The sequence below is a fragment of the Mugil cephalus genome, chromosome 11 (genome assembly GCF_022458985.1).
Source record: "Mugil cephalus isolate CIBA_MC_2020 chromosome 11, CIBA_Mcephalus_1.1, whole genome shotgun sequence".
Classification (NCBI taxonomy): domain Eukaryota; kingdom Metazoa; phylum Chordata; class Actinopteri; order Mugiliformes; family Mugilidae; genus Mugil; species Mugil cephalus.
In genome coordinates this window covers 27,046,852-27,071,944 of record NC_061780.1, presented here as the reverse complement: position 1 = coordinate 27,071,944, position 25,093 = coordinate 27,046,852, and the positions used below count along the sequence as shown (strand labels likewise).

Genomic DNA, 25,093 nt, shown 5'->3' with positions numbered 1-25,093 from the left:
CAGATTCAGCTTCAGACCAAACTAACACCTTCCTCTGAGTGAGTCCAGCTACAGGAGAGAAAAGTGGGAACTACAACACTGCTGCTTCAAGCTGCTGACTCTCCACACACTGATGGTGAGTTTGACCAAAAACAGGAAGTTAGTAGAAGATGGAGGAGACATGACTGACTGGACTTTGTGTCTGCTGTGTTCCAGCTTCACTCAGAGACTAAATGGCTTCCAGATCAGAGGAGGATCTCTGCTGTCCGGTCTGTCAGGAGGTCTTCAGAGATCCTGTTATTCTGTCATGTAGCCACAGCTTCTGTAAAGTCTGTCTGAAGAACTGGTGGAGAGAGAAACCAACACACCAGTGTCCAGTTTGTAAGAGAAGATCTTCAAGAGATGATCCACCTGTAAACTTGGCCTTGAGGAACCTGTGTGAGTCTTTCTTACAGGAGAGAGATCATAGATGTCCAGAGGATCTCTGCAGTCTGCACTCTGAGAAATTCAAACTCTTCTGTCTGGACCATCAGCAGCCAGTGTGTCTCGTCTGCAGAGATTCAGAAAAACACTCCAACCACAGATTCAGACCCATCGATGAAGCTGCACGACAGCACAAGAAGAACCTTGAGGAAACTCTGGAGCCCTTAAAGGAGAAGTTAAAGGTTTATGAAGAAGTTAAAGTGAAGTTTGATGAAACAGAAAAACACATCAAGGTCCAGGCCCGACACACAGAGAGGCAGATTAAGGAGCAGTTCAAGAAGCTTCACCAGTTTCTAGCAGAGGAAGAGGAGGCCAGGATGGCTGCACTGAGGGAGGAAGAGGAGCAGAAGAGTCAGATGATGAAGGAGAAGATGGAGGCTCTGAGCAGAGAGATAGCAGCTCTTTCCGACACAGTCAGAGCCACAGAGGAGGAGCTGAGAGCTGAAGACGTCTCATTCCTCAACAACTACAAGGCTGCAGTGGAAAGAGTCCAGCGCTGCCCCCTGCTGGATGCTCCACAGCTGCCCTCAGGAGCTCTGATAGACCAGGCCAAACATCTGGGCAACCTGGCCTTCAACATCTGGAACAATGTGAAGGACCTGGTCTCCTACACTCCTGTCATTCTGGATCCAAACTCTGCTCATTCAACACTGATCCTGTCTGAAGATCTGACCAGTGTGAGAGAGAGGAGATAAACAACAACTTCCTGATAATCCAGAGAGGATAGATTTTTACTGGTCTGTCCTGGGCTCTGAGGGCTTTAACTCAGGGACTCACAGCTGGGATGTTGAGGTTGGAGATAACACATGGTGGGTACTGGGTGTGTTATCAGAGTCTGTCCAGAGGAAGGGACGCATAGAGTCTGGATTGTGGGGAATAGAGTTTGATGAAGGTAAATATTTCACATATTCACCACCAGATCCTTCCATCGATCTCCCAGTAGAGAATAAGGTCCAGAGGATCAGAGTGAATCTGGACTGGAACAGAGGAAATCTGTCCTTCTCTGATCTTGATACTAACACACACATACACACCATCACACACACTTTCACTGAGAGGATGTTTCCATACATCGACAACGTGGATAAACTCCCAGTGAAGATTTTACCAGTGAATCAGATCAGTTAGAGATAAACAGGATGATTATAAATGTGTATTGTTTTGTCTCTTGTTTTGTCTCAAGGTCCTACTTCCTGTTTAGGGAGGTGGTTAGGATCTGGGGAGGAGCTTGTTTTCCCTGATTGGTCACACCTGTGACGTCCACCTTTAAATACTGGCTCAGTCTCAGTCTCCTCTCTGAGTTGAGGTTGTTGTGGGGACATACAGATTTACATATACTCACACTTTGCACAGTATTGAGATGTTTGGCAACAATTTTTTTAAGGTTTCGTTGATGAACTTGGTTTTTACTTTTACTTTTACTAAGAGAAATGTGTTTTTTTTTTTTGTCTTCCAGATATAATTCTAAAACATCTCACCAAAAGGACTATAGTTGAAAATTAGTCAGCTGGTTAACACTGGCACATTTACTATGTGTCCCTTTTAAATAAATAAATGAATGAATAAAATAAGTGTGGTCTCCATGTTTTGTCCTCTGTGCCAGGCTGTGACAGCTGTAACAACTAATAAGTGTCAGTGATCATAAAAATAGTTGTTTTGTCGACACGGTGCTAAAGAAGAACCAGATGAATGTTTAGGAACAAGTCAAAGTCCTGACCTTCATCCAGTAGAAATGTTGTAGCATCAGTTGATGAGAGGAAACCACCAACATCTCATAACTCATCTGGTTCTGTTCTGAGTAAACCGGGATCAATTGCTCCAACCCGAGCCCTATGACCTGCGCGTTTTACCTTAAACCTCTGCAAGGGAATTCTAACTTTTACAGCTCAAGATTTGAACATAGATGTATCGATGTGTTTAGTTGTGTTCTCTTTGTCGACTTTCAGGATGTTTTAAATTATTTTTCTGTAGAAATGTAGAAACTCCTGAAGGGACCAAGACTCATTTCTGGTTCTTGATCTCTGGTCTGGACTCACCATGCTGTAGAGGGGAGTGGAGTTGACCACCAGCTGCAGGAGGATCTTGGAGAGTTCCTGCAGGTCTCGCAGCATCTGTTGGATCTGGACCGGCAGCTCTCGGATCTGGTGAAGCGGACTCAGTTCGACTAACGTGGCAGCGCGATCTCTGACCCCACCCAGGGTGTCCTCCCTCAGACTCTCTGCACGGTACACCAGCGCCACCAGGAGGCTTTGCAGGAAGTGCAGCAGCTCATCAGCCAGATCCAGGACCTTACTCAGCCCAGCCTGGAGGGAAGAGACGACCGACAGCTCCAGACCAGAAATGAAACATGGCTACAGACCTGTTACCCCTTTCATTCTTACTTGTCTCTCCAAGTTCCTTCTCTACTTCAATCTGTCCATATCCACTTCTTTCTTTCCTTATCTAGTTCCTTCTTCATTCTTTCATTAATTTTGTCCTTCTCTACTTATTTTGTTCCTTCTTCTTTACTTCCTTCTGTCTACTTTATTTCTTTCCCCTTTCTTTGCTTACTTCCTCCTTTCCTTCTCTACTTCCTTTATCTTCCCCTATTTCCTTCTGTCGTTCTCTATTTCTTTCTTTCCTCCTTTAAAATCAATTTTGCTACTAATCATTGACTAATTATCACCCCAAGAAAAATCCACTTTGCATTCAGATTTTGGGGGAAAAAAAGGTAATAAAAAATGTGATGCCTTCACAAACACTGGCATATAAAGATTTAAACTTTGGTATTCATGATAAGTATTCAAGTGGATTAAAAATAAATTTAACAAAAAAGTAGGAAAAATATAAACATACTATTTTTAGTGCATTTATATAGAGACACTTTTCTCCCTTAATGGTAGTAACGATTTTAACATCAGGTATGAGAGTTAAACCTCTCGCTCCAGTTTTCTATGAAGATGCCTGGTTGTTGGGGTCTGAGTCTGGAAACTGTGATTGGTCAGGGGGTGGCAGGGTCAGAGGGCTGGACTGGCAGGGTCGAGCCTCATTGTGGTTCGAATTGTGTTCAGAAGTCATCCTCCTCTGCTGTGATGGCACCGTTGTCGGAGGAGTTGGGGCTCAGGTACTTGAAGGCCTTAAAAGCCTCACCCAGCGAGGGTGGACGACTGTCCATCACTTTCAGTAAGAGACTGTTAGTGGAGTTACGACAAGACGAGCTGTCAGACACTAAGTGCTCCTGGTTCAGGAAGTCCTCTGTCAGGACGTGTAGAGGTTTAAAGGGAGGACCCAAAAGCAGGATGAACAATGAGGAGGCAGGGATTCCGGGGACAAGGAGTATTTAATGAAAAGAGGAACACAAAAACGGAACAACAGGGGCTACGGACAGGCAGGTAAATCTAAAGACAAAAAATGAACTCAAGAAACAAAGCACAGATTAAACAGATTAAACTGGAAGGAACGTTTGGAACTCATGAAAATAACTTAACACAGGAAAGTAACTCATGGAACACGCAGGAAAGAAGCACACAACAACACAACAGAGAACAAAGGGAGGGCAGGACTATACACACAGGGGCTGGGGGATGACAAGACACAGGTGAGACAGATCAGGGCAATCACACGAGGAGAAACCAATTAACAATCACTGGACACACGAGGAAACACAACAGACAGGAAATCCAGAAACTTTACAAGATAAAACAGGAAACTCAAAAGACCATGAGCTGAATGTGAAGAGAAACTGGGTCATGGAGGAAGACAAGGAGCCCAAGAACACCAGTGGTTCTCCAGAAGAACCGTATAGGAGAACATCTGATTTCTCTCCTGACCCAATCGGAGGGGGAGGACTTCTCTGGACAGTCCACAGTGGACAGCATTGTTTTGTTTCCTTTGCAGATTTCTGAGCCCATAAAGCAAAGCCATAAAACAAGCTTTTAATTAGTTCCAAATGCCAAGAACCGAGAATTATTTTGCGTTTAAGACTGTGCTCATGGATGTGTTAATCCACATCCAGGTACCCCAGAGATAAGGATCAGACCTACTGGCGTCATTGGACCATCTGGTGAGATAAATGTCGTAAATAAATTAGAACTGCAGCACCTCTCTCTGACTAGAACTAAAAACTATGAAATGTACACTTGTAACCAAAAATAGAAATTTAAATCTACACCCAGCACGTGATCAGTGTCAAAACCATGTTTTGATCATCTTTGTTGGCCTTATAATGACCAAGTTAATCTTTGACTATTATCATTAGTGTCCACCATGGAACCATACTGTCATCCAGAGGCTATGCTAACCAGTGTTACAAAGCAAGACTGGTTAGCATAGCCTGAATATAATCTATCTTTCCTTCTTCTTGATATTAGTTAGCTTACTATTAGGATATTGAGAAAAATTGAATGTGTTTGATTTCATCTCATGTCTCATCTTAATTCCGAGTTTAACATTGTAATAAGTACCATCAGTATGTAATGGTCTTGAAATGAAAACACTCATATGTAAATCTTGCCAAAGGCGCAAAGACCAGTTTTGCAACAAAGGCACAAACCCCGGATAGACGTGATGTGATAAACTAGCATCCGGCCAGTCGCAGTTCAGTTCTCTTTCAGTCTTAGCTCAGTTCTGTTCTTTTCCAGTTCTTTTCTAGTTGTTTTTTCATTCCTTCCCAGTTCGTCTTTGTGTTCATCATACTTTTACTTTCATCTTAATGTTTTGTTGCCTGCCTATTGGTGTGTTTAAGTTTTATTCTTGAATTATTCTTGCCACATCAAACGCACGACTTTTTCAAAGTTGAAGCTGAATTTATTTTTTTTAATTTTTAAGACAATCACACATTAATGATATTTTTGTAGATATTTTCGACCAGCGCTCACAAGCGAGGTCACCTGGAGTGGTTCGGAGCGACATCAATGGAGTTCCTTGGGCATGAGTAAATTAATCTTTGAGTGGAGTTGATGCGCGTGTGATAAATCTAAACAAATCTCAACCACATTACTTAATATTTAATTAAGGATATTAGGTTCCGTTTGTGTCCTCATTTTCATATGCACTTCTCATTTTTGTTAAAATTTGTCCATCCCGTTATTCTCATCAGTTTCTATAGCAGTTGTTATATTATTCATTATATTGTTTATTATTTATTATTCACCATTTATGTAAATAAACCATATATTTTACTTAAGTCAATGTCAGAAAGGCCCTTGTGAGCTGGATTAGCTGATCACTGTCCTGAGAGCTGATGCCTCAGATATGAATAGACTGATTAATTTCTAATAATTAATATTGGATCAATATTAATTACTAATAATTAATATTGATCCAATATTAATTGCTTAGTTCTTACAATGTACTTTTTATCTGTAAGTGGTGCCCCCTATCAACAAGTGCATTTATTAGAATTAAATCTTAATAACGCAATACCCTACAACGATTAAAGAAGTACAAGATGAATGTTTAGGAACAGCCAAGTGAAAGTCTTGACGTTAATCCAATAGAAATGTTGTGGAAGGACCTGAAGCATGAATTCATATTTATATCAATACAGTAACTGTAAACACTGAAGGAACTCACTCCAAACACAATCAGACTGACTCTTCCTCTGAGATTAAACCTTTGGACTGAACCACTCCCTGAATAACAGGTTAAAATTCAACATTTATCACAGTAGTCCTGGTTAAGCCCCGCCCCCTTTCTTGATTCACCTGAGACAAACCGGGAAACAGTTTATTATTGTGTGTGACTGAAGAGAGACACAGACGATCAGATTCAGATTCAGACCAAACTAAAACCTTCCTCTGAGTGAGTCCAGCTACAGGAGAGAAAAGTGGAAACTACAACACTGCTGCTTCAAGCTGCTGACTCTCCACATACTGAAGGTGAGTTTGACCAGAAACAGGAAGTTAGTAGAAGATGGAGGAGAGCCATGACTGACTGGACTTCATGTCTGCTGTGTTCCTGCTTCACTCAGAGACTAAATGGCTTCCAGATCAGAGGAGGATCTCTGCTGTCCGGTTTGTAAGGAGGTCTTCAGAGATCCTGTTATTCTGTCATGTAGCCACAGCTTCTGTAAAGTCTGTCTGAAGAACTGGTGGAGAGAGAATCCATCACACCAGTGTCCAGTTTGTAAGAGAAGATCTTCAAAGGTTGATCCACCTTTAAACTTGGTGTTGAGGAACCTGTGTGAGTCCTTCTTACAGGAGAGAGATCAGAGATCTCCAGAGGATCTCTGCAGTCTGCACTCTGAGAAACTCAGACTCTTCTGTCTGGACCATCAGCAGCCAGTGTGTGTCGTCTGCAGAGATTCAGAAAAACACTCCAACCACAGATTCAGACCCATCGATGAAGCTGCACGACAGCACAAGAAGATCCTTGAGGAAACACTGGAGCCCTTAAAGGAGAAGTTAAAGGTTTGTGAAGAAGTTAAAGTGAAGTTTGATGAAACAGAAAAACACATCAAGGTCCAGGCTCAACACACAGAGAGGCAGATTAAGGAGCAGTTCAAGAAGCTTCACCAGTTTCTAGCAGAGGAAGAGGAGGCCAGGATGGCTGCACTGAGGGAGGAAGAGGAGCAGAAGAGTCAGATGATGAAGGAGAAGATGGAGGCTCTGAGCAGAGAGATAGCAGCTCTTTCAGACACAGTCAGAGCCACAGAGGAGGAGCTGAGAGCTGAAGACGTCTCATTCCTCAACAACTACAAGGCTGCAGTGGAAAGAGTCCAGCGCTGCCTCCTGCTGGATGATCGACAGCTGCCTTCAGGAGCTCTGATAGACCAGGCCAAACATCTGGGCAACCTGGCCTTCAACATCTGGAACAACATGAAGGACCTGGTCTCCTACACTCCTGTCATTCTGGATCCAAACACTGCTCATCCAGATCTCATCCTGTCTGAAGATCTGACCAGTGTGAGAGGAGGAGATAAACAACATCTTCCTGATAATCCAGAGAGGATTGATTCTTATGGGTCTGTCCTGGGCTCTGAGGGCTTTAACTCAGGGACTCACACCTGGGATGTTGAAGTTGGAGATAACACATGGTGGATACTGGGTGTGTTATCAGAGTCTGTCCAGAGGAAGGGAGACATAGGATCTGGATTGTGGGGAATAGAGTTTGATGAAGGTAAATATTTCACATATTCACCACCAGATCCTTCCATCGATCTCCCAGTAGAGAATAAGGTCCAGAGGATCAGAGTGAATCTGGACTGGAACAGAGGAAATCTGTCCTTCTCTGATCTTGATACTAACACACACATACACACCTTCACACACACTTTCACTGAGAGGATGTTTCCATACATCGACAACGTGGATAAACTCCCAGTGAAGATTTTACCAGTGAATCAGATCAGTTAGAGATAAACAGAATGATTCTAAATGTGTATTGTTTTTTCTCTTGGGCCTCAAGGTCCTACTTCCTGTTTAGGGAGGTGGCTAGGATCTGGGGAGGGGCTTGTTTTCCCTGATTGGTCACTCCTGTGACGTCCACCTTTAAATACTGGTTGAGTCTCAGTCTCCTCTCTGAGTTGAGGTTGTTGTGGGGACATACAGATTTACATATTTGGACACTTTGAACAATATTGATATTTTTGTCTATAATTTCATTAAGGTTTCATTAATAAATTAGATTTGTATTTAAAAGAGAAATGTGTTTTTTTTTTCCCCCCCGCAGATATAATGGTTCTTAAAACATCTCATCAAAAGGGCTACAGTTGAAAATGTGCCAGCTGGTTAACACTGGCACATTAACTATGAAGTTGATTAATGTACAATGCCCCTTTTAAGTAAAATAAATAAATAAAATTAATAATAATTAAAAAAAAAGAACTATGGTCTCCATGTTTTGTCCTCTGTACCAGGCTGTGACAGCTGTAACAACTAATCAATGTCAGTGATCATAAAAATTATTTTTCTGCCGACATGGTGCTAAAGAACAACCTAATGAATGTTTAGGAACAAGTCAAAGTCCTGACCTTCATCCAGTAGAAATGTTGTAGCATCAGTTGATGAGAGGAAACCACCAACATCTCACAACTCATCTGGTTCTGTTCTGAGGAATGGGATCAGATTCCTCCAAGCTGCTGTAGACACTGATCAGCAGTTTACCGTAAACCGGGAAGGATTCACTAACTTTTACAGCTCATAGATTTGAACATAAGATGAATATTTATGTGTCATGTGTTAGTTGTGTTCTCTTTGTCCACTTTCAGGATGTTTTTAGTCATTTTTCTGTAGAAATGTAGAAACTCTTGAAGGGACCAAGAACTGCAGCAGCTCATCAGCCAGATCCAGGACCTTACCCAGCCCGGCCTGGAGGGAATAGATGGACCAACGGCTCCAGACCAGAAATTAAACATGACTACAGACCTGTTACCCCTTTCATTCCTACTTCAGTCTGTCCATATCCACTTCATTCTTTCCTTCTCCAATTCCTTTTCATTCTCAACTTCATTCTTTTTGTCCTTCTCTACTTATTTTGTTCCTTCCTCTTTACTTCCTTCCGTCCACTTTATTTCTTTCCCCTTTCTTTGCTTACTTCCTACTTTCCTTCCCACTTCATTTTCTACTTCCCTTTTCTTCCCCCACTTCCTTCTTTTTCCTTCTGTTGTTCTCCATGTCTTTCTTTACTTCTTCCTTCTTTCCTTCCCTACTTGCTAGTTTATTTCTTTCTGCCCTTCTATGCTTCTTTTTCCTCCTCTAATTCCTCCTTCCTTTGATTCTCTATTTTCTTCTCTACTTCCTCTTTTTCCTTCTCTACTTCCTCCTAAAAACTGACAAACAGAGTGAACCTGAGTCATTTTGATACCTGAGGCTTTTAAGAAACTTTATTTAAACATAGACATTAAACATTTAGTCAGATGCTTTTAGAAATACGGAGTCATCTCATATATTAGTCACAAGAAGAACACTCACTTCCTACTTCAGCTACAGTTACTCAGACATTTAAACTCAGCTGCTGTACTTTCATCTATAACCTTTAACATTCTTTAAACCAACAATAAAACTCATCTATTTCTCTTTCATCTGATTATTCTGCCAGGTTTAAATACTGTAGTTTAATTCCTGTGGATGTATTTAGGGATTTGTTGCTGGAATTAAATGTTTTTCATACATTGGGTACATCCCTCTGCTCCTCAGGCCTTCTAGTGGCTGGGCTTGTTCTTAATTACCTGAATCAGACACACCTGAGAAGATGTGGATAAAAGGCCTTGTTGAAGACAGCCACCTTTCACCTGCAGAGTCTCACCTGTTGTCTTTTTAATGAAGTAAACCCTTGAACCCCCTGAAATAACATCTTCAGTCTTGAGTCTTCTACGCTGCAAAAATTTTGCTTAAAAACAAAAAAAAAACAAAAACAAACAAACAAACAAAACAAAACAAAAAAACAGGATCAAGGAAAAAGGTTTTAAAATAAGCGATATACCACTTTAAATAAGCAAAAATTATCTGAAAATAGAACAGGAGAGGTTTTAAACCAGTAAATATTTTTTATCCTCTAAGAACCCCCAGATGTGAACAGAACAGTTTAGTCAGTAGCAGTAGTTGAGACTTTCCAGTCAGTTCTGTTATTAAAACAGGGAAATTTTTAACTTAAAGCATTTCTATTCATGTTAATAACACAAGTTAATAATAGACGAGTCATTTCAGGTTTTATAGTGTAAAAGTTTGATAAACCAATCCGAGGATTCTTCTGATCTCTGGCAGGAATCCCACAAGAATTTGTACTTGGCACATTTATTTTTTTTTTCATCTGTGTTGTAATGAGGTTCAGATACAGCGATATGCAGATGATGCAAAGATCTATGTACATGCATGAACTAAAAATAAAACCTGCCTTTAAGCTTCCAACTAAAGCAGATAGATGAATAATAGCGGAGTTAAATGAATCATGTCTCAAGTTAAACAGATATTAGGAACCTGGGAGTTTGGATTGGGTCAAACCTTTTCAATAAGTTCATTTAATTTAGATTTATTAGAGAGTAATAAATCATATTTGGCAAAGGTGTGTTACCATTAAAGGACAAAAGGGTTCTTTTCAAAAACGTCCTAAAAATAGCACATTAATATTATTTCTGCTCTTTCCAAAATGTTGATTAAGAAAAAAAAAATCCATCAAAATCAAAATGTTGTTACTAATCACTGACATGTCCAAGACTAATTATCCCTCCAGGAAAAATCTACATTGCATTTAAAAAAAGAAAAAAGAAAAACTTTAAAAATTTGATGCAATCAGAAACACTGGCATTTTAAGATTTAAAAGTCAGAAATTAATCAATATTTTGGTATTAATGATTAGTGTTTAAGTGGATTAAAAATGTATGCAACAAAAAAGTAAAAAATACAAACATGCTATTTTTAGTGCGTTGAGAAAGAGACACTTTTCTCCCTTAGTGGTAACAACTATTTTGAAATCAGGTATGAGGGTTAAATCTCTCGCTCCAGTTTTCTATAAAGATGCTCCCAAAGTTCTGGGACTGGAAACATAAAATCCTTTTCATGTGCATCTTCACAGAAGCAGAATTCCAGAGTCACTGACTGAGGGATAATTTGCTGACGGCTCTGCAGCTGAGCGTAAACGCACAAACCAGCAGCAGCTGAGGCAAAGATGTCTGGTCGTCGGGGTCTGAGTCTAGAGGCTGTGACTGGTCAGGGGGTGGCGGGGTCAGGGCGCCTGACTGGCGGGGCATGAGGGCAGGGTTGAGCCTGAGTGTGGCGTTCAGAAGTCGTCCTCCTCTGCGGTGATGGCGGCGTTGTCGGAGGAGTTGGGGCTCAGGTACTCGAAGGCCTTCTGGCTCTGGGACACGAACTGTTTGAGAGGTGCCAGCAGGAGGTCGGTGGCGGAAGGCCGTCGGTGGAAGGCGCCTTCGGAAGGGACAGACAGGCCCTCCATCTCCAGGCTGGAGCGGCGTCCATTGGGGGGGTCGGGGCTCTGGGGGCTTCCAAAGCCTCGGCCGGCTCGGGCATGCAGACTCCGCCGGCGGCGAGGACGACCGTCCATCGCCTTCAGGAAGAGGCTGTTAGCGGAGTTACGACGAGACGAGCTGTCGGACACTAAGTGCTCCTGGTTCAGGAAGTCCTCGACCTCCTGAGGAGACGACTGCTGCAGCTGGAACACACAACAAGGTTAAATGAAGTAAGAATTATGTTCCAGGTTTAAAGCATGATCTGCATTTCCGCATAAAAATGAATACAACCATCCTGACAGTAGACAAAGAGAAACCAATCACACACATGAAACAGAAATATTAGACGTAAATGATTCCAGCATCAGAACCTCATCCCTCCATGAAACATGGGGGCGCTAATGTCCTGGTTTGGGCCTGTTCTGCTGCATCTGCTCATCATTGATGGACCAATGAACTGTGAATTCTACCAGTGAACTCTGAAAGAAAATGTCAGGACATGAGTCCATGAGCTGAATGTGAAGAGAAACTGGGTCATGGAGGAAGACAAGGAGTCCAAGAACACCAGTGGTTCTCCAGAAGAACCAGATGAATGTTTAGGAACAAGTCAAAGTCCTGACCTTCATCCAGTAGAAATGTTGGAGCATCAGCTGATGAGAGGAAACCACCAACATCTCACAACTCAACCGGTTCTGTTCTGAGGAATGGGATCAGATTCCTCCAAGCTGCTGTAGACACTGATCAGCAGTTTACCGTAAACCGGGAAGGTTCTTGATCTCTGGTCTGGACTCACCATGCTGTAGAGGGGAGTGGAGTTGACCACCAGCTGCAGGAGGATCTTGGAGAGTTCCTGCAGGTCTCGGAGCATCTGTTGGATCTGGACCGGCAGCTCTCGGATCTGGCGAAGTGGAGTCAACTCGACCAAAGTGGCAGCGCGATCTCTGACCCCACCCAGGGTGTCCTCCCTCAGACTCTCTGCACGGTACACCAGCGCCACCAGGAGGCTTTGCAGGAAGTGCAGCAGCTCATCAGCCAGATCCAGGACCTTACTCAGCCCAGCCTGGAGGGAAGAGACGACCGACAGCTCCAGACCAGAAATGAAACATGGCTACAGACCTGTTACCCCCTTTCATTCTCCACTTCCTCCTTTATTGAAGTTCCTACCCCACTTTCTTCTCTACTTCAATTTGTCCTTCTCTGCTTCCCTTTTCTCTACTTCCTTCTTTCCTTCTCTACTTCCTTCTTTGCTTGTCCACTTCCTCCTTCATTTCACTCCAGATTTTCTTCTCTACTTCCTTCTGTCCTTCTTTCCTTCATCCTTACCATCCTTACTTCATTTGCTACTTCAGTCTGACCTTCTTTACTTCCTCCTTTACGTCTCTACTTCCTTCTTTCCTTCCCTACTTGCTTTTATACTTCTTTCTGTCCTTCTTTATGCTTTATTTCCCTCCTGTAATTCCTCCTTTGTTTGATCCCCCACTTTCTTCTCAATTTCCTTCTCTTCTCCTTCTATCATTCTTTACTTCCCCTTCATCATCTTCACTACTTCCTTCAGACCTTCTCCACTTCCTCCTTCCTTTCATTCCCTGCTTTCATATCCACTTACCATCTTCTTTCTCTACTTCCTTCTTCCTTTCCTTCTGTCCTTCTTCCCTTCTTCTTTCATTTCCTTCCCTACTTCTTTAGTCGTTCTTTACTTTCCTCCTTCCAACATGTCACAGACATCATTCAGAAATCCTTTAAATTATTCTACATCATCCTCTTGTTCCCATTATTTATTATCACTGATTTGACGTGTTTGACCCATTTCCTTTTCTTTGTACTGTTCAGATGTTTTTGTTTCCCCGTTGTCCTGTGGATCTGAACTCAATCTGAAACCCTGTCGGTCCAGCTGGCAGCCTCCCCAGACGTTCCCCAGCAAACAATAGAGACGAGGAACTGGACCCGAACCAAGTCCAATCTGGCAGCAGAATCAAACACGTGAGGGAACGAGGTCATTTCATCATGTTTCATCACGTTTCTCAGACGGGAAATCGTAAGGTTTAAAGGATTAAAGGTTCTTTTAATTTTACAGAAAAATTATTTTAATCGTCACGTTGGTCTGGAAGTAAAAGATCGAAAAAAAAAAGAAATGAAGCAGGAAATGTTTTAACTCATTAATTTATTTTTATTTTTCCTTCTTTCCTTTTCTACTCTGATTGACCCACTTCCTCCCCACTTCCTCCTTTTATTCTCTACTTCGTTCTGTTTTTCTCTGCTTCCTTCTTTCTTTCTTCATGTCCTTCTTCATTTCCTCATTTGCTACGTCATTCTTCCCTTCTACACGTCCTCCTTTCCTTCTTTCTTTTCTTCTCTACATCCTTCTGTCCTTCTCCACTTCCTACTTCACCACTTACTCTTTCCTGAATTATTTCCTTTCCTTTCCTTCACTACTTCCTTCTTCACATCCTCCTTCATTCTTTCCTTCTTTACGTCCTCCTTTTATTCACCACTTTTTATTTGCTTGTGCTCTTCCTACTTCTTACACTTGCTACATCCTCCTTTCCTTCCCTTATTCACTTCCTCCTTTCCTTCTTGTTTTCATGCTGTGGATCTGAACTGTGTTTCTTCTTGTCCAGGACAAAGCTGATTGGTTGTCAGAGAGGTCAAACCTCTGCAGTCGACCAATCAGAGCGCAGCGACGTATAGAATGAAACACGTGTCGGTTGAGTCGTGGGAACCTGTGCGAACTCTCGTCAGGTATTTGGGTCAAACAGAGGCAGCAGGTGACCTTTGACCTCCCCGCCACAAACTAACGAGGCGTCTGATTGGCCCTGACACGACGACATGTCCGTCTGCCCACCTGCAGCGACGAGGCCTCGTTAGTCTGAACGAGTGAAATCATCCAGTAAACGAACTCACTTTGTAACGTGATCGGCAGCCAAAGATCTGAGAAATATTTACAGACGTCAGAGAGAAAAACTGATCTGCTGCCAAAACAAGAAACGTGACTGAGATTCCAGAGCAGAGGAATTTTATTCACCAGACGTTTCATTTCTCTTTTTCTTCTTTACTTTTGTCCTTTTCTACACTTTTCCTTCCTCTTCCCTTCTTTCATTCTTTAATAATTTATCTACTTTCTTCTTCTCTCTCATTCATTCTCTATTCCTATCTCTACCTACTTCTTTCCTACTTTCCCTACTTCCTTATTCTTCCCTACTTCTTCATTTCTCCCTACTTCCTCCTGTCTTTCTCTACTTCCGTCTTTATTTTACCATGTGTCCATTGTACTGTGTTGGTCTTTGTGGATTGGAGAATGGAGAAAAGAATTTCCCAAAGGGGTCAATAAAGTCTGCTTCCTCCTGCCCAACTCTACCTCCTCTTTTCCTTCTCTGCTTCCTGGATTCTGAATATTCAGAATATTTTATTTTTGACTCACTGATCCAATGACCTTTGAAAATAAGCAGCTGTGTCTAGAAATGGTTGTAAATCTTTCACCTCTCGTCTGATTTGGTTTATTCGTCTCATCTCCACATCTAAACCAAACCAAAACCAAACCCGAAAAATCATGAAATGTTTCATTATGAGCAACAAAACGTCTCAGATGATAAAACTTTCACATTTAAGGCGTCCAACACTGTCCACAACCTGTCTGTCCAAACTAAAACATCTAAAACATCTGATAAACTCATGTCTCAAAACAAATAAACTTCCCAGAAACAAGTGCAGGTTCCCAAGGTTGTTTAGTAGTTTCTGGACATTTTCTGGGATGTTTTGTGGAAAGTTTCGAACATTTTAGGCCTGAAACTGACGCAATAATCCACAGAAACTACTCATACGCAGTTTGAAGCCTGTGCAGAGACTCTGTTTAATTAAAGCTGAGAATAATCCAGGGCTAAATGTGCATCCAGTCGGTGGTTATCTCGTAATGTGTGTGGCCTGATGCTTGGATCATTATCACTCCATCAGCTCAGATGCTTCATGCAGCACGTAGGCAGAGCTTCGCCTAAACTGCAGCCGTCTGCACAGGAAACAGATTATCTCTTTAACGGAGCTGCCTTTCCTGACGACTCGTCTGTTTGAAACCACCCGTCTGTCCTCAGAAGACGGGATTAAACCAACAAAACTCATATTTACACTTCTGTGTTTTTACATCTGCAAATGCAAACATCTGCATCTGAAAGAAATCTGCTTCAAAACGTGTGAAAGTCCAAACACAAACACCTCAGACTGATTCCTTTAGTTTTTAAAGACTTGATCAAACTGGTTTGTTTGTTTGGGATGAATTTCCGTCCATGTGTCTGGTCACGTAGCAGCGACTCTTGAACACACACATGTTTATACTTCCATGTGGGGACCAGAATTCATTTGAAGGATTTCCAGGTCCCAAACATAATGAACATTATTTGGTACCAGACTCATTTTTTGTTGAGTCTGGCTCCGTTCAGCATCAATTCTGATCATTTGTATTGTAATTTAATTTTTAAATAAATCTATTTCGAGGCAATGCAGTGTCAATACAGAGCACACAGTGTCAATATATGCAGATGATTGACTTTTATACTGTGTTGGTAAATCTATGTAGATTCAAATTCAAATTCAAACTGTACTGTTTGGAAAGACCAGATGTGTTATCAACATTTATAAATATCAACATCAAACAGTGATATTTATTTTCATGGGTTTTATAATGCACAACATTGTAACTGATTTTGATGAATTTACATCCATGTGTTTGGTCACTTAGCAGCGAAACATGTTTCAGTTTCCATGTGAGGACCAGAATTCATTTGAAACATTTCCAGGTCCCAAAATAATGAAGATTGTTTGCTACTAGATTCATCCAAAAACAAATGATATAAATAAAACGGCCTTTTTGAGCTTGTCAACTATTCACCACGTGGTGAATTCACTGATAGAATCTGATCCCTGTATCTGAGTTTCTTATGCGGTCATGAAGACTTGTTTATGTTAAGTTTATGTTTTTCTGTGTTTGAGATGTTTGTGTTGACCTGAAAGTTGTTTTTTAAGATTTTGTAAAGTTCAGGTGTGAATGAGCTTTGGGTTCCAAACAAAGACGTCTAAAAGAGTCTGATGTCCAGCAAGTATCTAAAATGTTCCATAAAAACTGAAACTATAATAATGTTAATAATACAGGGACTTAACTCCTCATTCTAGCTCGGTCAGAGAGTCTAAACTGGCCCTAACGAGGACAGAAAATAAACTCCTCTGAGAGCAGCTGCTGGACGTCGACGTGTTTCTCTGCACTCGCTTCAGATTTTTATCACACGGTTCAGTTTATTTTAGGGAACAGCTGCAGCTTCAGATCAGATCGGACTCACAAAAGAGTCGTTACTGGAAATAAAACAGGAAACTACATCTGATCTTTAAATACCTGCTTTGTTAAACCCGGGTCTGTTTCTGTTCAGTGTTCCCACCATGAACATCTTCAATCTTTCTGTCAAGTTTATGACTTTATTCATTTTCCTGATGCATTTTTGATACTTTTAGATCATTTATTTTGTTTTTGGACATTTCTTTTCTGCATTAATTCAGAAGTTTTGGGGCAAGTTTGGAAAACTGTGTTAATCAGTTTATTGCTGCTTTTATCGCAATCAGAATCAGAAAAGACTTTATTTGTTCATTCAAGGTGTTTGCTGCATAAAAAATATAGAATAAGATGAAATAACATAAATTGCACCAAAACACAGTGACTGCTGTATTTCTGCAGGTTTTAACCAACACGAGAGCAGAGTGACGGTGATTTTCAGACACTTTATTAACAGTTTCTGAGAAGTTTTTTTTTTTTTTGCAGTTTTGAGGAAAGTTTGGAACATTTTAGACACTGGGCGGTTTCTCAGACAGTTTTAGCTGTTTTAGTCTGGATGGAGGGTTTAACCTAAACCTCCTTCAGACTTGAACCCTCCTAGAGACAGAAGAGAAGACTCTGGTTCTGTTTGATCACACCTTGTCAGCGGCGTCTCCCAGCGTCCGGACGGATCTCTGCAGCTGCTCCCTGACCTTCGCCATGCGGTGGTACAGCTGCAGGTTGAGGGTCAACAGGAGGCTGCGAACCCGGGTCCAGAGGCCGGGCTCGTCGTCCTCGTCTTCGTCCTCGTACTCCTGAACCCTGGCCTCCCACTCCCGACCTAAACGGACACAGGCGTCAGATTCTGTCCTCGTTTGTTTGTCCACTCATTCATTCATTCATTCATTCATTCATTCATTCTCTTCTCTGTAGTTAGCTGCTTAGAAGTTCCCCTGGGTTCCTCTGGTTCCTCTCCCACTATGATGGAGTGATGTTTGTTGGTGGACCACTCCTGTGGAGGGGAACAGTCGTCTTCAATCTGTCTGACTCTCTGTGGATTATTTGTGGCTTCCAGACTCTTTACAGATGGTTGTGGAACCTTTTCCAGCCTGATGAGCAACAACAACTCTTTTTCTGAGCTCCTCACAAAGCTCCTTTGATCTGTTGTCATCACACACTTCAACACAAACATGAGACAAATCCCTGATTTATAGAAACTGAACCAGGACCTGAGTCTCATCATTGATGGAAACACTTGTGAACACATGGACTCTGGTTCAATCCTCTCTGATACGTGATATTGGCTCATTTTAGTCTCATGTTTGTTCCATGTGTCTGTTCTCTTTGTCGACTCTATTAATATTTTGATCATTATTTAAACAATTCTTTGCTGATAAACTGAAACATGCAAAAACTAAAATGAACAAGACTTAAAGGAAGGAAATTTTCATTTTAATTAATGTTTGATCTACAACCTCTAAAGTCAACGTCTGTCTGTTGGTTGATTCTTAAACTTTGATCGTGAGTCTGATGAAGTGGGTGTTAACTTGTAGTTGGTTTTATTTTGTGTTTCATCCTTTGACTCAAACATCCTCTGAGTGTCAGATTTCTACTGTTTGAAGAGTCTGAAGAGATGAATGAAACCTCGGCTCCCTCTGCTGGCTGGTTTTTAAAAAGTGTAGTAGGCAAAGACTTCTGAGGACTAGTATATGTACAAATAATAATAATAATAATAATGCATTTTATTCTAGATAACTCTAACAAAACAGACACATGAATAAACAGAAAATAAAATGAAATACAGTGGATCAGGGGGGAAAAAGTGAGTTTTGAGGGAGCTGACATTAGAAATTACAACTAAAATTTGATTTGGGCCAATTTGAAATTCTCCAACAATTAGAAACTTTGTGGACAAACTGAGACAAAATAAATTCACCAGGATTTAAAGGAGTAAACGATTATTTCATGAAAACTATTTCTGTTATACGGGTTCTGTATTAAATTCAATTAATATTCAGTGTTATTATAGAGCAACGACTCAGACCACAGGTCCACTTCTACTTGTACATATTTTTCTTATCATAATTTCCTACTTATTCTACATATTCTTCTCTCTGGTCTGAACGCTTTGACCAGGAGCTGCTGTCACGAAATTTCTTTGGTTTAATAAAATAATTCAGATTCTGACAAATGGAAAAACAAGTCTGTGGTCGTGGTTACTTATAATTTATTGAGACCTGGACTGAATGTTGTTGATGCTGTTAAGGGCCGAAGGTTAAACCTGTAAAGGTGACTGTGCTTACGCAGGGTGGGGGGCAGAGGCAGGTAGTAGGCGGTGGCCTCCTCCAGTCGACTCAGGACGTCGTCCAGACCCGACGAGGCCGCTCGGCCCACCTGGGTCTCCTGCAGCTGCCTCAGGGCCAGACGGGCGGCGTCGGCCAAACGCTCCAGCTGGTCCAGAGCCCCGTCCAGACCGTCCACCACCCACAGCTGGACGTCGTCCAGCGTCAGGAAGAAGGCGTCTCTCAGGTGACTGATCACCTGGAGGTCAGAGGACAACACCTGGTCAACGGCTGCTCACGTTTAAACCGTCAGTCAGTGTCTCTACGTGTGATTATATTATCACTCTTTGCTTCATATTTAAGGACTTTTCCTAATTTAACGTAATGTATGTTATGGATTCTACGGTCAGTGTTTCCTGATATGTAATTGGAACATTTTATAAAATATTTCTGTTTCATGTCTTTGGTTCTCTGATGTTTTTGCTCATTTTTATGGAGAAATGTTGTATAGAAAAACTTCTGAGGACTATAAATACTACTACTACTTCTACTACTACTACTACTACTACTACTACTAATAATAATAATAATAATAATAATAATAATAATCATGCATTTTATTTGATGTGCTTTTCTGGCCGAACATTAAAATCAAGCTGTTCAGCCAGTTTGAACATAAGTGGGTCAAACCAGTGATAAAATACAATAACAACCAACCACAACTGACACCTGAGGCTTAGAGCCAACAAATATTAGAATTATAAATATTAGTCATTTGCTGTATTTTCATTCCCTCCAGACATGTGCAAACTCTAAGTGTCGCAATAAAAACCTGGTAATGGAAACATTTCTAAAAAACCTCCTAAATATCTAAAGCTAAGACATTTGAGGAGGTTTTTTTCAGACGTATCGATATAAAAGTTTATCTCTAAAGTGAAATAGAAACACTTTTTTTGGGTCCATCTTCCTCAAAGTGACAAGAATTTAAGAGAATTATGGGATTTCAGGTCTACAGCTCATTCACAAAACGCCTTTCAGTGGAAACACGTACAAAGAGCAGCTGGACTTTATCGTAATTTCAGAAGAACTGCAGCTACTGAAATCACTGCAGCAGAACCGGATGTGGATCAGATTCATTTCCTGGAGCAATGACTTGGTTTGTAATCTGCCTTGAGGACCGGGGCGAACATCCATAGATGCTGAGTCATTTTAAGAACTGCTCTACGTATAAATATCCTCATCTTCAAAAGTGGAGAACTTGAGAACGAACCTCGTCCGTCGACTGGTTCAGGATGGGGAAGTTTCTCTCCAGACGGTTGAGACCAACCAGAGCGAAACTGTTGGCGACTTCGACTGTGGAGAAGATGAGAGAGTCAGCGAGGACGGAACCAGCCGAGATGAACGTGGTTCTGGTCGCGTCTACGTACTCTGGGGCTCCAGGCTCTGGAGCAGGGGCGTGGCCCGTCTCATGGCCTGATGGGTGACCCTGCGAACGCCCACCTCGGCCACTCCCCCCATCAGACCCAGCAGAGGGTAGCGACCTTTGACCTCGGAGTACGCCACGGTCACGGACTGTAAGGCCGAGCGGACCAGAGGCAGACGGGAAACTCTCAGCACAGCGCTGGACTGAAACCAGATCAGATCTTTTTAATTTAGCTAAAAAAGAAAAAGACGAAAATGACAAAAATCTGATGATAAAAACTACAATGAAACGTTAACGAGAAAAGACTAAGATGTTATTATATGTGGTGAGATTTAGGACATATTTCAGAGTAAGTCTCATCTATTTACATGAAGTTGTTGCCTTCCAGTCATTTACTGACACATACGATTGATACATATGATTCCAAATGTAAAGTAACTTACATGATAAACATTTCCAGCTACGTGTCTGCAGTTCAAGATTTAAATGTTACTTTGCTTCTAAATGTGGTTTTATTACGTTTGTACTTGAATATGAGTCCTGTCCTCTAGAATAAACTGCTCTACGTCTTGTATCTGTAATGTCTGATCCATTCTCATAAACGACCTGTCATGGTTTCCTGTTTGTACAGTTCTATCCTTGTTCTCATGTCTGCGGTTTAGTTCTGGGTCTCAGTGAGTCCAGAGAACCAAACCACAGGCAGAGTTTCAGTGATGAATGAAGAAGTGGTTCATATCAGTCATGTGGCCAAACCACATTTCAGAACAGTGGTTCCATAGAGCAGCTTCATGAGCGACAGAGGATCACAGCTAGCTAGCTAGCTCCTGTCTGTAGCTAGCTAGCTTCAATAGAACGGTCTGAAGAGAGAAACACTGATTATTTAGATTTATTTCTGATTTAGTTTAGTTGGGTCTGAGTTTGTTCTATGACGTGTTCTATCTGGTCCATTTTAAACTGATTTTTATTGTTCTCTTTTTTTGTGTAGAGTCAAAGGTTCAAATTCGAGCTGGTTGGGTGGAAGGAGGTGGGTTCAAACAGTGGAGCAACCAGGGGTAAGACAGCACTTTTAATTTAATGTTAATTAGATTTTAGTGGTAATTTCATGGTTAAATTAAGTTACAGTTACTAACACGAAGACTCAAAGCAGCGAGAAACAACCTCAATAAATTATGAAAACTAAAAACGGATCTAAATGTGTGTTTAATTATGCAAAAAGTTGTGATTATATATATATATATATTTTTTTCTGTACAAGATAAGAAGCTGTTTAAAACAGTCCCATTGGTTCCGTCTGGTCTCATGCTAAGCTAAGCTAACTTCCTACATTAACACAAACAAGAGAAGAATTTCTCTCATTTCACCAACAATTTTCCCAAAGATGGAACAAGTTCTTAAAAATATCCTCAAATGACTGTTAAGTGTTAAAAACTTTACTCACTCTCTTATTGTACATTTATTTTATCTTTTCATTGGTGTTTCATTGTTATTGTTTTACTGTGTTGTTGTGTATTATTGGGTTTTACGTGAATCTAGGAATTTATTTTTATCTGGAAAGAACTTCTGTTGTTTTAAATGTGCTGTAGAATTAAAATAGTTAATGTTGTTAGTGTCAGTTTGACTAAATATAATAATTAAAAGTTGATAACAATGACTTTTGTGACTTTTGTGTAGACTAAGACAATGAGTGATAAAAATGACGATGATTAATGAACATTTCTGTCTCAAAACTTAAGTTAAAAATGGTCGTCAACATTAAAGCTGCATTTTAACCAAAAATCCACTCATTCAGTTCCACCAAGAACTTTTAATTAAGTTGGAACCAGTGAATATTTTGAATTTTTTTTTTTTTTTTTTTTTTTTACAGTGTAGCGTCTGGGCAGGAAGTGTTTGACTCTTTGGGTCTGAACTCACCTCATGATCTTTACGAGACGACATTTCTCCTTCCCCCAATCTGAGGACAGAGACACAGATCAGAGGTAACGGATCGGCCTCTTCAGCATGAGGCAGTCAGCTGCTGAGCCTCCACAAAGCTGGCGACTGTTCAGCCGCGACCAGCATGAAAATCAGCCTTTCCCCAGAGACCAGCTCAGACCTGTGGCACAAGCTGCTCTTTCTCACGGGGTTTTTAGTGGTTTTTAGCTCTAAATTCAGAGCGTGAAAATGATCTGGTTTGATGACTCTTAAATCAGCAGCGTCTGACTTTCTCCAGCGTCTGTGTTCAGATAAAGGTTTGGTCACATCCAAACCAAACTTCAGGTCAGGTTTTATTTATATAAGGTGCTTTATCAGATGATAAAACAACATTATTTTTGCTATTTTGTTTTTTTTTTACAGTGTAAAACAATCCTGGAGACAAGCGTGTATTATTAAATGAACAATTAAAATAGGAATTAAAACAAAAGTGTGACTTCATCATCATCAAGAGACTGTTCACATCTAATATACACTGTAAAAATATCAAAGACTGTTTAAGAAAAAAATGTAAGAAAACCAGAAGAAGAAGAAAACCAGAGCTCTGCCTGGTCTGATCCAGTGGAGATATATATATATATATCTATATATATATATATATATAAATATACAATTAATATATTTATAGGTATACACTGGATATAATGAAAACAAAAGGTCAAAGGTCAAAGATCAAGTCTTTGTTTCTGAATCAAAACGTTCAAACACCAAATTTAAAGATTTTAAACGATTATTTCGTGAACGTTATTTGTGATAAATGATTGTATTTAAAAGTTAAAGTGCTGTGAAACTAAAGAAGTGAAGCCACACCCAAAAATATGGCGGGAAAAACGCCACAAAAAACCAAAACAAATCTAAAATGTGTCACACAGTGAATTTATTAATAAATTTAAATTTCTCTTAAAGACGGTTTTAAATAGATATTTAGGCTGATCTTTTTTTTGTCAAGCTGTTTAATCTCAGTTAGTTCTCCATTAATCCCGGTTTACATTTTCTTGAATATAATTTCTAGCCTGAATTATTTGTCAAAAATTATTTGTTGACAAACAGCCAATAATAATGATTTGTACAATTTCTTAAAATATTAAGATTTTTTCAAGAGTTTACCCACTAAAAAAAAAAAAAAAATAAATAAAAAACACAAAATAATGAACCTGATTAGTTCATATATAACCATTAAATATAACTTACTGAATAACGGACTCAGAAATAAAAGTCTTACCCCATCAGAAAGGACAGAGCAGCCCAACGCAGTGACGATGATGATGGAGATGATGAAGATGATGGCGATGATGAAGACGCTCTGGTCTTATAACCAGACCCTGAAGAGGGTTCTGAGTTTTGAGGTGGATCTCTGTGTCCTGATTGGCCGCAGCGAGGTGTGATGTCATGGCAGGAACAGAAGAGTTCATTAAAGACTGAAACCGTTTCTCTGGCGAATCCATTAACTTCACATGAAAGAGATGATTTGGTGAAGATGCTGGAAACTGAGAGACACTGAGACCTTTATCTTTAGCATCAGCAGCTACTGAGACACGGCGTTAATTTAAGACTTTGTGTCAGTTTACACATTAAATTCACAGAATCCAAAATAACATGGAAAGAAGAAAAATAGAGAAGGAAAGAAGGATGTATAAAAGGAGGTAAGGAAAAAGGGAAGGAAGTACAGAAGGAAAGAGATAGAGAAGAAAAGAAGAAAAAATGAGAAAGAAGAAGGAAGTAAAGAAGGAAGGAAGATGGAAAGCAAAGAAGAAATACAGAAAGCACTAGAAAATTCCCTTTGGGAAATTTTGAAAGGCACACGGGAGCTACTGCCGGGCGAACCATCTACGTCAACATGGGAATCAAACCCATGACCAGAGCTAATCACACAGACATATGATCATATTCACTGATCACTGATATTGAGGAGCTGAAATCACACAATTCACCTGTGTTTGTGTGTATTGTTGTAACATAAATGTGTGGGACACAGGGATCAGCTGCATTAACAGCAGAGACATCAGAGGAGTCCCTGATTAATGAACTGGTCTCAGCTGTGGCTCAGGCCTGAGGGTCAGGAGTTGCCGTGGCAACTTGAGGTAGTCGTCAATGACGACGGAAGCGTGCGGAGCCGGGACACGGAAAAGCTTTTCGCTGGTCTCACATTTGGGCTCACTGTGACAAAGCGGTAGCTCGTATCAGAAAAACAAGCAGACCGTGGGCGTCGTGAGACCTTCCTGAAGACTTTGATACGTTTTTTGTCCTTGTAGAGTAAATATTTTGGACACACTCGCGAGTTAAAGACAAAGGTCCTTCTCCTTCTCAGAAAATCTTTGCATTGGAGAGAATGGAGAGCAGGCAGGTACTTTACCACGAACGGAGGCTCACAGTTTAAATTCTGTACATCTCACTGCTTTGCTGAGCACATTGTGAGAGACACAACAAGTTCGTCTACAACTGTGGAAAAAATCTTGTGTCTAGTGTGTAAACTGTGGCCCGGACGAGCGTGGAAAGAGAAAAGTTTACACACCCATTATAAAGTCAGGATTTCTCCAAAAAAGATCATGGTCATTGAACAGTTATTGATCAAAAGCTATAAGACCAAACAAAACATGGATTAACACACCAGTACACAAGTGTCTACAGTTTGAAGTTTAAATGAAGTCTGTAGGTGAAAGTTGCCTGCATTGATTTTTCTTTATCGCTTCTTTTCCACCCATCTCTTCATTTCAATGCAAACATTTTCGCAGGTTTTCACAACTTATGTCGAGAAAAATTTGAATTAGTAACAGTCCACCGATCCC

At 40.7% G+C, this 25,093-nt stretch overlaps 1 protein-coding gene and 1 pseudogene across 1 annotated transcript; one reads left to right on the top strand and one right to left on the bottom strand.

Moving 5' to 3' along the window:
• The first annotated feature begins 212 nt into the window (after nucleotides 1–212).
• LOC125016084 lies at nucleotides 213–8,083 on the top strand (annotated as a pseudogene).
• Nucleotides 8,084–9,250: 1,167 nt separating this feature from the next.
• Nucleotides 9,251–23,848, bottom strand: plin6 (perilipin 6). The gene is made up of 8 exons (XM_047597664.1): nucleotides 23,530–23,848; nucleotides 22,248–22,287; nucleotides 20,341–20,539; nucleotides 20,184–20,266; nucleotides 18,935–19,172; nucleotides 17,291–17,472; nucleotides 12,138–12,404; nucleotides 9,251–11,547 (listed from the first exon to the last, which is right to left on the bottom strand). Exons 1-8 carry the CDS (start codon nucleotides 23,532–23,534, stop codon nucleotides 11,158–11,160), a joined length of 1,404 nt encoding a protein of 467 aa, XP_047453620.1. The 5' UTR covers nucleotides 23,535–23,848; the 3' UTR covers nucleotides 9,251–11,157.
• Between the last annotated feature and the right edge of the window lie 1,245 nt (nucleotides 23,849–25,093).

Bases quoted from the DNA above. Each gene is read 5' to 3' on its own strand.
- plin6 (XM_047597664.1), bottom strand. The intron at 17,473-18,934 runs GTAAGCACAGTC...GTGTCCGTTTAG, and splicing joins GCCTCTGCCCCCCACCCTGC to GTCGGGAGTGGGAGGCCAGG. The intron at 11,548-12,137 runs GTGAGTCCAGAC...TGTGTGTTCCAG, and splicing joins CCACTCCCCTCTACAGCATG to CTGCAGCAGTCGTCTCCTCA.